The 13,960-nt window shown below is 50.3% G+C and overlaps 1 protein-coding gene across 8 annotated transcripts in view; it reads right to left on the bottom strand.

Annotated features, from left to right (window-relative positions):
* Window positions 1-13,960, bottom strand: part of TDRD12 (tudor domain containing 12) — a 3,486,095-nt gene that overhangs the window by 2,241,690 nt on the left and 1,230,445 nt on the right. For 7 of the 8 annotated variants that reach the window (XM_085639447.1, XM_085639446.1, XM_085639448.1 and 4 more), the window contains one exon: window positions 12,443-12,541. In XM_085639447.1, coding sequence (XP_085495573.1) covers window positions 12,443-12,541 — 99 coding nt within the window. The remainder of the gene's footprint in view (window positions 1-12,442; window positions 12,542-13,960) is intronic. The other variant, XM_085639445.1, reaches the window with a different exon arrangement.

The raw sequence follows: 13,960 nt of genomic DNA, 5'->3' as shown, positions 1-13,960 counted from the left end.
CACCCGAGGGGCACTGGTGAGGCCGAAGGGGAGCACGGTAAAATGAAAGTGTTCTTGACCCACCGTGAACCGCAGGTAACGCCGGTGGGCCGGCAGGACGGGGATGTGGAAATATGCGTCCTGCAAGTCCAACGATACCATCCAGTCTCCCGGGTCTAGGGCAGCTAGAACCTGAGCCAAAGTTAACATCTTGAACCTTTCCTTCCGGAGGAAGGCATTGACGTTCCGGAGGTCCAAGATAGGGCGTAGGCCCCCTTTGCCCTTCTTGGGAACCAGAAAGTAGTGGGAATAACAACCACGACCTACTTCTGGGCTCGGAACGTGCTCGACGGCCCCCTTGGCCAAGAGGGCCGAAACTTCCTCGTGGAGAAGATTCAAATGATCCCCCGAGATACGGTTGTGCTGCGGTGGCATGGCTGGAGGGGTCGTCTCGAAGGGGAGGGAGTAGCCCCTTCGGACGATTTGCAGCACCCACCTGTCCGATGTGATGGACCGCCAGTGGAGCAGGTGATGGCAAACTCTGCCGTCCACTGGCGTGGAATGGGCCTGAAAGCTCGGACTAGGAAGGCTTTGAGGCGGATGCTGCCGGGGTGGATGTGGGATGACCGCGTCGTCCTCCAGAACCGCCTCGGCGGAAACCACATCCGCGACCGCGCGCAGGTTGGTTCTGCGGCTGGTGGCTAGGCGTACGTGAGGAGGCACCCCTTCCTTGGCCATGAAAGGGGCGAAAAGCGGAAGTTTGCGACCGCCGGGCCGAGAGGCCCAAGGACTTGGCCGTAGCCCGGGAGTCCTTAAAGCGATTCAGCGCACTGTCCGCTTTCTCGCCAAAAAGGCGAGTGCCATCAAAGGGCATGTCCATGAGAGTGCTCTGGACATCACCCGAAAAGGACGTGGACCGCAGCCAGGCGTGACGTCTAAGCGCCACCGTGGTAGAAATTGCCCTAGCGAGTCCGTAGTGTCAAGCCCACATCGGATAGCATGTCGTGCTGCATGCCTCCCATCGGCCAGAGCCTGGGTAAGTCGTGTCTGGACCTCCTCCGGACACAGGGGCAGCACGTCCTCCACCGTATCCCACAGAGAGTGGGAATAACGGTCCAAGAGACAGGCGGTGTTCAAGGACCGCAGGCCCAAACTAAGGGAGGAGAACAGCTTTTTGCCAAACTGTTCCAGTCTCTTGGAATCCCGGTCCGGCGGGGCGGTCGGGAAGGAGGATTGGGAGGTAGAGGCCTGGATAACCAGGCTCTCGGGGTGTTGGGACAGAAAACTGGGGTCGCCCGGAGCAGGGCGGTGGCGCCTGGCGACGTTCCTGTCCACAGGAGGGACTGTGGAGGGCTTGGACCAGGTGCCCTGCAGAACGTCAATGAGGGCCTCATTGAATTGCAGCAGAGGCTCAGTGGAGCTTGCTGCAGACTGAAGTGTGAGAAGTTGGCCTGATGTAGGATGTCACTAGTTCTAGTGTACACCTTATATCAGTCCAAATACCCTTATGGTGATTGGTTGTAAAGTCAACCTTATAGACCAGCTATGCTAGTGGTAGCATGGACAAGAGCAGTCTTAGGCTAAACTCTGAATGGCATGTGAAGCCAGCTGTGATACCATATATAATCCCTTGAATACCAAATGAAAGGACACCACACCAGATATATATATAAAATAAAGTGTATTTATTCTAGTCAAACCCTCAGCACTCTTTATGAGATTAGAGGTAAATACAACACAGTCTTATTTAAGCATACATTAAGTCACACAGGTAAGTAATACAGTTAGGCCCTAGGGGCCACGCAAACCATATACTAAGTAAGTGGTATAAGGACCACTGTCACGGAAATAGGATAGGCCTAGGCCTAGGGAATCGCTGGGGCTACACTACACTAGCAACAGTTAGGAAGTGGGAGGCCCACGGGATTCAGGTGCAGAGTGGAAACACTCACGCGTAATGCGTAAAAGTCGATAGAAATAGTAGTTGTTAGCAATTAACAGTTTAAGGACAATTCTGAAGCAGCTAGAGAGTCGAGACTCGGAAACTAGACCCTAGGATAGTCACTACCCTTGTGAGCACCAAAGTACCCAAGTTACAGGCTGCGGGTGCATAGGTGTGAACTTGCGTCGGGTTTCGTCGTGGACTTCTATGGATGCCTGAAGGAAAGTTGCTGACAGGCAGTCAGTGAAGAGTGTCCGGTGGATCCCAAGGCTGGGATCAAGAAGAGAGGAGACCTGCAAGCAGAAGGGACAGAGTCAAGGTCACTAGCCAGTGACCACGTGGAACCAGGAAGGAACCAGGCGATGTCGTTAAGATTGCAGGTGAAGGTGAAGCTTGTCGCTGCAGCCACGAGGACCAGGGAACGTCGAGGACGACCAGGACCAGGAGGCGAGCTGTCCCACGAAGGCTCTTGCTGTCGGCGGCGTCGAAGTTGGACTAGGACTCACCAAGCCTTGGCAAGCGGAACCCACGAAGAACGGAGGACTTGCTTCTGGTGCAGACCAGGAAGGTCTGGGGTGCTTCTCTTTTGCAAGGAAGCGGGAGCCAGTCTGGAGGAGCCAAACCAGCGGTGAAGATTTCTGGATGCGTCGTCACAAAGGCCACTAGCCAACGGGCAAGCAACCGGACAGACACGGCAAGCAGGAAAATGCAGAAGGGCCCCACGCAGGACTCGTTGAGTGTGGGGGGCTGATCTTCGGTGCAGATGGTGCTTGGGGTTGGGGCTTCTCAATCCCCGGTGCACAACTTCGAGGGTGCCTCAGAAGCTGCGCTGGAAGATACTAGCCACTTTTCCCAGGTAGCCGGTCCCACGTCTCTCGTCGCCTCCACGGATCTCAGCTCGGCTGTGGATGTGGATCAGGGTCGGAGAAGTCTGGAAGTCAAGGCACTGGTCGGGCTCTGCAGTCGGTCCCTCGTAGAACTTCAGCAAAGCAAAGGGTAGTCTCTTGATGGTGCCTGTTTGCACAGGGTAGCCACTCCTTGGCCACAAGGGAGATTCTTCAGCCTTCTTCTTTCGTCGAATGTCGAAGGTCCAGAGTTTCTGTTCAAGTTGCAGGTTCAGGATAATCTAATCTCCTGGGGCCCAGCTACCACTCTTATACTAATCTGGGGGGCTGGGTTACCTGCTAGGTCACGCCTTATGGGTGGGACCTGGGAGGGGGGTGGTTACACCCCCTTCCCTTTGTCCAGTTTCGCGCCAGGACTGGGGCTGGAGTGCCCCAGCACCGGTTTGAACTGGACTATGCACGGGACACCTTGTGTGCCCCAGGCATGTCTCATTCTTTTCATCCCTCCCTGCCCCAATACACTAAGGCCTGTCTGGGGTGGTGCTCGCACCTCCCAAGGCAGGAAACCTATTGTCCAAGCCTCCCTTGCCGGGATCACTCCCAGCAGCAGGAGGTCAGACTCGTGTCTGTGGCAGCAGCATCCATTTTGTGATGCTGGGGCTCTGGTTAACTTTAACCGGGTAAGTAGGTTACAACAAGTCTTCTCCCTCTAGAAGGGAGGGATAATATCCTCATCCCCAGAAATGGGATGGGGGTATAATTCCAAAGTGTTAGACACCTTACACGACATGTTTTGATAAAGCCAAACCATAGTTACCATAACCGTTTAAGATTATAAGGCACTTTAAGAGTATATGGTAGGCTATATCATAGAACAGCTATAAGGACATGGTTCCGAAAGCTGCAGACAGGCTCAGCTCATGCTAGAGCACCATCTCACATGTTACCAAGCACTCTGCCTCCAGGATTGTTAAGGCCTGCCATAGGAGTGGCCGATAGGTACACATGTGTCTATTTTAAGGGTAGATATAGGTATACTATATCTAAGCAAGGGGTGATTACACGACCTTGCCCCAGCTGAGTGATCAGCCAGTTGTGTCTGATTGGAAGGCCAGACCAAGGGTGGCATAATACATGCTGCAGCCCCTGGGAGGCCTAGGGTACACCTATGCCCTGGGTACCTAGGATACACTGTACAGGGTCCAATAAGGTGATCCTTACCAATTGGTTATGTACCTAGGGTACATGGAGTCCATTTTAAAGAGAGAGCGGACAGCCTGAGACCCTGAATGGCAGGATCTCAGGCCAACTAATTCGAAAAACCAGCTAGACACTAGGCAAAAAGTTAGGGTTAACCATAGTCAGATATCCACCTTCCTACACGAAGCACCTCAGTGAGGACGTTAGTCCTCACAGCCACGGCAGGTAGCTCGAGCCCAAGGGCTGCGACCGCCTTGCGCAGCACCACAGAGAAAGCAGCACCCTCCTCCGAAGCCACAGTCGGAGGAGAGATGAATCCAGTGTCTGGAGAGGTATCCAGACCACTGGCCTCCCCCAGTTCATCTGCCCAGTCCTGTGACAGCTGAGCCTGAACGGCCATAGGATCCTCGGATCCCTCCCATTCGCCCCCGTCATCCGATTCCTGGTATGCAGGAGGAAGGATCGGAGCCGGGCGATAGACATAATGTGTCTCCAGCGGCGCCGAACACGCGTCCATCGACGCCGTAACGGCGCCGGGCCCGGAGTGGGGCTGAACCGGGGCTCGACGCCGAGCGGAGCCGGCGTCGGAGGTGGTACCGGTGTCGACGCCGGCGGAGGAGGTGTGACGAGGTCGACCGGCGTCAGCGGGGAGTCGGGAACGGGTCCCCCGGGCACTTGCGGTGTCGAGGTTCCTCATGGCCGAGAGGAAGGCACTGACTTCCGCCGGCGTGGCGTCAGTCCCAGGGACCGGCGGGTATGGGGACTTGCGCGGCGCCTGCGGCTCCGCTGGAGCCGCGGGGGTGGAACCACCCTGACCCTCGGCCGAGTCACGCGACCGGCGAGGGGAGTCTGAAGAGCGGTGTCGCCTCTTGGACTTCTTGGAGTGCTTCGACTTACCCGAAGACTTGGAGCCAGACGATCGATGATGACGTCGGCTGCGGCTCCGCGACCGATCCTTGGACCTCCTCCTGGACCGGGATCGAGAGGGGCGCGGAGCCGCTCCCGTCTAGCCTTCGAGGTCAGGGCCTTGCAGTCCGAACACGACTCCGCGTCGTGGTCGAGGCCCAAGCAGTAAAAACACCGGCGGTGATGGTCCGTAACCGACATCAAGCGGTTGCAGTCAGCACAGGCTTTAAAACCAGGCATCCTACCGGAGTCGAGATAAGATCAAAAAGGATCAAAAAAGTTAGTCAAAAAAGACTAAAAGGGGTAGCTCTCCCGGATCTGCGCTTACTGGCGCAGAAAAAAGAAGAACTGACGTCAGCGCGCGAGGGCGGCGTCTAAGTACTCCGACGACGTCATTCTGGCGCACGACGCCGACGACGGACGCGGAGCCGCAGACGACGCCTAGCGACGTGCAAGGGGTATTGCTGACGAAAAATCTTCCGGATCCAGTCTGACGCCTGGGGATATTCTAAGGTGAGGAATCTAACTAACGTGTTTCTTTCAGATAGCTTCCGATACAACTCTGCCAGGCAGGCCCTGCAGCAGGTGGGCCGGAAGGGCTCCACCGTCCAGGTGCAGCCGGGGGGGGCTCGTTGGCTCCTCCCACGGACCCTTCCTATACCAGGGAGTCGCGCATTAATAACACTACTGCAAACGTGCGCGCGCGAATAGCGTAGTAATTCTGCATCCAATGACGCTAGAAGGATGAATACCTGGATGAATGTAATGGTTCTTAGCGGGGTAACTGACACCTGGATGATGATGATGGGGGGGGGGGTGGGGGGGGGGGTACATGTGTGGATGGATGGGTGCCTGAGTGGAGCGTTGGACACGCGAAGCATGTTGAGATGTGCACGTAGGAGCAGGTGTCAGCGTGAGGGAATAGATAGATGTGACTTTGGAAAGAGGTGAGGGGGCAGGCCAGCGTATGGGTAGACAAACAGACAGACGGCATATCTACGTTCATAACTGAAGATTGGGTTGGATGGGCAGTTGGGTCGGGGCTGTGTCTATGGAATGGTGCTGGATGAGGGAACGGATGGATGCCCTCATACATAAAGCAGTCAGTGAGTTTGTGAACGGGTGGAGTGGAAGGGTTTGGAGATGGTTTGAAAGAAGATCATGTTGGGGGACCTATGGGAGGCGTGGGGGGGGTGGAGATAGTTTGATATAAGATCCCGTTAAGACCTTTGAGAAGACGCGTGAGTGGCTGGGGTTACGCTGGGTGCATGTGTCACTCGATGGATGGATGGGTGGCTGAATAGATGGATACCATCGTAGGCAAAGCGGTTAGTGAGTTGGGAAACGGGTGGAGTGCATGGGTAGGGCGATGGTTTGAAAGAATATCCCGTCGAGGGTACCCTGAGAAGACGCGTGAGTGGCTGGGGGAGGGGAGGAGTGCAGGGAGGGGAGGGGGCACGGGTGATTCCATGGGTACATGGCAGGAGGGCCCTGTAAATGAAAGTGTCAGAATATTTTTAAACGGGTGTAGTGGAGGTTGGCGATTGCATGTATGGGTGGGTGGGTGGGTGGCTGGCTGGACGGACGGACAGATGGTTATGTAGATGAAAGGACTCGAAGGTGGGTGGAGTGGTGGTGGGTGGATGTCAGTCTGTGAATGGAATGATGGAGTGGCAGGGGTGAAAGGGCGGCAGGCAGAGATGTTTGAACAGCACTGACATGGCTTTCCTATAGCGTGGAATCAAGGCCGGCAGGAGAGGGGTTATTTGCACTTCCAGGGGTGACACTGACCCTCACCTGTAGCCCTCACACATCTCTCTGGAAAGACACGATTGGAGTGCCAATGGAGGGTGGCTTTATAGCGCTAAGCCAACACGTGTGCCATGTCTGAGCAACTAATGCATCTTGAGGGTCAGAGTCTGGTTTTAGTGTCAATAAACCGATTAGAGAAGTTTAGGGACAGGATTGGTTGCAAAAGAAAAGCCAAATACAGGAAATACGACACTCATGGTGGCCTCAGGTCACACACAGAGGACACAGGCCAGCGCAAATGGCGACGAAGCCGCACTTCAGGCCTTGGGGTCCTCAGGGGTCTGGCGCCACAGTTCCATCAGCGACCCGTCCAGCAATCCAAAAACGTACAGACCCTCGGATGCATCCATCATTTCGGGTTCCAGCCACCACCCAGTCAACCATTCATACCCGCATTCATCCATCCTCCCACCACTCACATCTATCTACCCATCCATCTATCCATCCATCACTCACACATGCATCCACCCATCTGTCCCTCCATCCACCCACCACTCACACATCTATCCACCCGCCCCTCCATCCATCCATCCACCCCTCACACATCCATCTGCCCGTCCCTCCATCTATCCAACCCTCACACACCTATCTGCCCATTTCTTCATCTATCCACCCCTCACACATCTATCTTCCCAACCGCCCTCCATCTATCCACCCCTCATCCATCTGCCCGTCGTCCCTCCATCCATCTGACCACCCCTCACACATCCATCTGCTCATCCGTCCCTCCATCCATTCACCCCTCACACATCCATCTGCCTATCCCTCATCTATCCACCCCCACACATCCATCTGCCCATCCCTCTGCCCATCCGTCCCTCCATCTATCTACCCCTCACACATCATCTGCCCATCATCCCTCCATCCGTCAACCCCTCACATCCATCTGCCCATTATCCCTCCAGCCATCCACCACTCCTCACACATCCATCTGCCCATCTTCCCCTCCATCCACCCACCCCTCATACATCTACCTGTCCCTCCCTCCATCTATCCACCCCTCACACATTCATCTGCCTGTCTGTCCCTCCAACCATCCATTCAACACTCACACATCCATCCACCCGTCCCGCCATCAATCTAGCCACTCCTCACACATCCATCTACCCATTGTCCCTCCACCAGTTCAACAAGGTTTTTTTTTTCCGGGTGATCCTGCGTGCAGTCAGCGAACATATCACTTTCACTAAAATTAACGTGCTCATAGTGCATGCACAACAAAGAGCGCTGACGTCACCAATCCTATTGCCATTTTATTATGGCCGTGCTCTCTCAGGCCGTGAATGGAGCACAGCCGCGATTAAGTGCACACACTGACACCACAGACACATGGGCAGGGGCCGTGCTCTCAGTCCGTGAATGGAGCACAGCACGAGGGTGTGCAGTGCTCTACACTTATCCACCACAGACAGGACAGCAGGGGCCGTGCTCTCTCAGTCTGTGAATGGAGCACAGCAAGGGGGTGTACAGTGCACAACACTTACACATCACAAGCACAGACACGAGGGGAGAGGCGTGCTCTCCCAGGCCGTGAATGCACAACAGTGCCACACTATGAGCACGTGCACAGGGAAGCCATGTTTTAGGAGTTATGCAGAGGGTTTCCTGCGTGTTGGTTGGGCTGCCAGTATTCACTAATCTGACATAATTGAAAACCCACCTAAAGACAGTTGCAACCCCCCCCCTCTGCCCCCCTATAGAAACATCTATCAAGTAAGGCTAGTAAGGATAGATATATACATGGTGCACGCGCGTGGAAAGGTTTACATATGCATATATAGGTTTATATCCACCTACCCGTATATGTAAATCAGGAGACTCACATAGGTGCACCGATATCCAGGAACACCCAGCCCTAAACTGAAAGAGAAACCCACACACTCACTCACTCACACACTCACTCACACAAACACACACTCACACAAACACTCACTCACACAAACACACACTCACACAAACACTCACTCACACAAACACTCACTCACACAAACACTCACTCACACAAACACTCACTCACTCACACAAACACACACTCACACAAACACTCACTCACTCACACAAACACTCACTCACTCACACAAACACTCACTCACTCACACAAACACTCACTCACTCACACAAACACTCACTCACTCACACAAACACTCACTCACTCACTCACACAAACACTCACTCACACAAACACTCACTCACTCAAACACTCACTAACACTCACTCACACAAACACTCACTCACACAAACACACACTCACACAAACACACACTCACACAAACACACACTCACACAAACACTCACTCACACAAACACTCACTCACACAAACACTCACTCACACAAACACTCACTCACACAAACACTCACTCACACAAACACTCACTCACACAAACACTCACTCACACAAACACTCACTCACACAAACACTCACTCACTCACACAAACACTCACTCACACAAACACTCACTCACTCACACAAACACTCACTCACTCACACAAACAAACACTCACTCACTCACACAAACAAACACTCACTCACTCACACAAACAAACACTCACTCACTCACACAAACAAACACTCACTCACTCACACAAACACTCACTCACTCACTCACACAAACACTCACTCACTCACTCACACAAACACTCACTCACTCACTCACACAAACACTCACTCACTCACTCACACAAACACTCACTCACTCACTCACACAAACACTCACTCACTCACTCACACAAACACTCTCACACAAACTCTCACACAAACACTCTCACACAAACACTCTCACACAAACACTCTCACACAAACACTCTCACACAAACACTCTCACACAAACACTCTCACACAAACACTCTCACACAAACACTCTCACACAAACACTCTCACACAAACACTCTCACACAAACACTCTCACACAAACACTCTCACACAAACACTCTCACACAAACACTCTCACACAAACACTCTCACACAAACACTCTCACACAAACACTCTCACACAAACACTCTCACACAAACACTCTCACACAAACACTCTCACACAAACACTCTCACACAAACACTCTCACACAAACACTCTCACACAAACACTCTCACACAAACACTCTCACACAAACACTCTCACACAAACACTCTCACACAAACACTCTCACACAAACACTCTCACACAAACACTCTCACACAAACACTCTCACACAAACACTCTCACACAAACACACTCACACAAACACACTCACACAAACACACTCACACAAACACACTCACACAAACACTCTCACACAAACACACTCACACAAACACACTCACACAAACACACTCACACAAACACACTCACACAAACACACTCACACAAACACACTCACACAAACACACTCACACAAACACACTCACACAAACACACTCACACTAACACACTCACACTAACACACTCACACTCACACAAACACACTCCTCTCACACGTGCAAATTTCCCAGTGGGCAGTGTTGTAAATCTTAATTTCTCTCCTCGTGGGATAGACATGATTCAAATGCACATAGATGAATAGATATTATATTCACTTTATTTAATCAAAAATGGGCATACATTTATTGTATTAAACACAAAGAAGGCAAACACGCATGCTGGAGGATGTACGCGAGATACGAACGACCATCATTTGCACCGTGCACCTTCTCGTCCTGTCAGGAGTAGTTTCACCACCACTACCCTCCCCCCTCCCCACACACACACAGGCCCTCCACGACGCCCCCTCTCCCTTGACACGCTATGCAGATGCTGTGTGGGCAACAAGGCACGGGCGCCGAGGAAGCTCCACGCGCGTGCACGCCATGAGCACACACCACGCGTCCATCGCACCGCTGCCTGCCCTAGCCCGTCGGATTCTGATCCCACCAAGCACTCGACAGTTTACAGCCCTGAAATCCCATCAGAGGGCGGAGGAAACGTGCAGGTGCAGATCGATTTATGCCAGTACACAAACCATGGGGTGAGACGGCTCGAACACACTACACCCGTGTACATCACATGTTTAAACACATATAGATTTATATATGGGACCGGCCTTATAACCAAACCAGGGGGTCTGTCGCAAACCAAACACACGCTCACACACGCTTATAAGGATAGGATAGGATAGGATAGGATAGGATGGATGGATGGATGGATGGATGGATGGATGGATGGATGGATGGATGGGTGGGTATGTGGGTGGATCATCTAAAAGACAGATAGGCACAGACAAACTGATGCAAATATTGTTTGTTAGCTCTAGAGACAGATGACTTGATAGATAGAGATGCATATTAAACAAGCTTTCGCCAGGCAGCTTATGACGTGTTCGTTCGGCTTTTTCTGCCATCCCACTTGGACGGCCTGCTTTCCTTCTGAAGTAAAAGGTTTCTTATCTTTATGGGGCCATGTGTTTGGCCCCATAAAGATAAGAAACCTTTTACTTCAGAAGGAAAGCAGGCGAGGCCGTCCAAGTGGGACGGCAGAAAAAGCCAAACGAAAACGTTACTACCAGCTCTTTTCCAATGGCTGGCACCGTTTAGCATAAACGGTGATGCCGGCCAATGGAAAAGAGGGGCGGGGCTTAAAGCCCTTTACAGAAAAGACCTAGAAACATTCAATCTCGCCAGCGAGAGTGCACATGTGCGCAGCCCACGCAGGTGAGACCTAAAAACCGAATCCTCGCCTGGCTATCCACACATGAATGCTTTGTGAATGTGTGAACTGGTACACATGTAGTTTCCTGGCTGATGTCCAAGACAAGCACTCCGTAGCAGCCTTGGCCCAAATGGAAAGTGCCCACTGGCCATCTGGAGACTGCTGATTGGCTACATTCATAACCTCAAAATAATCAGAGCGTCATGCCAATGGAAACAGATGAATTTTTGATAAATGATTGAGACTTTTTAATATTTTATAATTCAGCTGGGCGACTTGTATTGGAACATCATGACGCTCCATGTATTTTGGAATTATGTATTGCGTGCTTTGGGGTAGGGCACGATACAAGTCTGCACGCGACACTTGAGCCTAGTGCGTCCGTTAAACTGAAAATAGAAAGATTGGAGTACAGGGAGTGCATTCTTTCATTTGTATTGAATTCGTACATTTATAACCTACCCTTCACGTAACCCTACTCTATTTAAACTACCTAACCTCTCCAGAACTTATATTGTGCATTTATCCAAAGGAGGAGGATTTGTGAAGATAGGGTAAGATACACTTACGACCTGCAGTATGCGCTAAATATACCGCAGCCTGCTGGAGAAAACACTTGTGTCTAACTCTAGCATCCTCAAGTAATTACCCAAATTAAAGCACCTTTCATTGGGAAAGTACCAAATCCAGTGTTTGAATGGCATAAAAACGTGAATGCATGTACTTTAAAAATAAGACCTATGGGCTTTGCAAATACCTATTTCCTATTGCATGGAAACTGGACTGTAATCGCCAACCACCATAAAAATACACAATCAACCATCTAAAGAAGGTCAGTGGAGTTAAAGGAAGATTAAATTCAGTTACGCTTTAGATGCATATGGTTAGCCACTGATCTTAATTAGTTTACAGATGTTACATGATACATCTTAATACGTTACTTACACAAAGAAGCTTCAGATAAGGCTAAGCATTCTGTGAAATAAATAAATGTGTTCTAAATGAGAAGTCTGAGTAGATGGCTACACCAACACAGTTTGCTTTCTTGACACACTTCAAACATCAAATCCACTTGCATATCTGATGAGGAAAATGTTACCCTTTTCAACTCAGCAGAGAGTGGTGCAACCTCGAGTGTTGAGCATGGCTGAATTCGTTTACGTAGAACAATGGGCTGTGATAGTGGCTTCTGCAGCTGCTGGAAGAAAAGGAAAAATTATTTTTAAGGTTAAGTCACATTGTTTGAAAATATTTTGTAAGGAGAAAATTCCAGATCGGAACCAAACCCTGTTAATAAAAAAGAAAAAAGCTCTTGGCACAAAAGAATATAATATTTACCTTTATAACACAGACAATAGCTCCTGAAGATTCCCAAGCTGAATTATTTCTCCCAGGGCGCTAGACTTGATCTAAAAAATGCTTTATTATTGTTGACTCTCCTGCCCTAGGTGGTGGCATCTGGCATCCTGACCCACATTGTGTGTTAGTACAGGAAGTGATGCAATAGAGTACATAGAGGGCATAGTGAGGATAGTTCCAATTGTTTTGCCACATCCCCAGAAAGGGTGCAGAGGATGGAGGCAAATAAAAATAAAACCGGTATTCAACAATGTCACCCTAAAAAGAAACCGTTGGTGCAATAGGATGCAGAGGACATAGACTATCAGTGGGAGCTGTAGTACTTATTAGAAACAAATTTACTCCATGCAAATAACAGGATCTAATGGATACTCACTCCTGCAGATTACTTACATGAACTTCTCCTCTAGCATCTTTGAAGGAGGACACAACAAATTACAGCAATATGGAGAAGAGAACCACACTCTTGAAAATTATAAGTAGCCCACCTTCTCTAGATAAAGGAATGATATTTTGCAAAACAGTGCAGTTAGAACCATGTGGGAGCATTATTAATAGTAAGGAAGTGAACGGTTCTCAAACGAGCAGAGGACATGGTCACTCTAGGGTAGAATAAACCTGAAAGCTTTCATGGGTGGATTTACCTGCCTATTTATAGAACTGTCCTACAACCATGGACAACTACTTTGAGATGGTTTGTATTCTCCCCATCCTCCCAAGCTGAGAACCCTGAAAACCTAACAGGTTATCCTCAAATCTGACATCTTGAGTTTTGTGAACATAGTAACTAAAATGCCCCATAAGGACCAAGCATATAAAGATGTTCAACATCTTTAGATGGGTGATAATGTGGCAAGGAAGATGGAAGAGAATATGAAACTCCATTTCCATCTTAGGAAGAAACAAGGTCATGGCGCTAAGAATAATCCTGTCCTTGAAGCAAAAAAAGAGGGGACATTTTAAAGGATTTAGAGCTTACCAACGTGCAAGGAGTAAATTGTAGCAACAGCAAAGAGTAAATCAGTTTTTCAATGAAGATACTTTTGGCACAAATGTATTGGCTTGAAAGGCATAACCTTATGAAATAGCATAATGCAGTATGCGGCTAATAAAGCTATTGTGATGTCAGTAAACAAATATTGCTGTAAGTGACAGATCTGTTCAAAAGCCACCTAGCTGACAGTAAAACCACCAACCTCACTGCTAGAAAGTTAAATAAAGCAGGTGCCAAGCATTCAAGTTTCCTGCATGCAAAAGT

Source organism: Triturus cristatus, chromosome 12 (genome assembly GCF_964204655.1).
Source record: "Triturus cristatus chromosome 12, aTriCri1.1, whole genome shotgun sequence".
In the NCBI taxonomy this organism is placed as follows: domain Eukaryota; kingdom Metazoa; phylum Chordata; class Amphibia; order Caudata; family Salamandridae; genus Triturus; species Triturus cristatus.
Note: the sequence above shows the minus strand (reverse complement) of the source record. Positions and strands in the feature narration are given on the sequence as shown.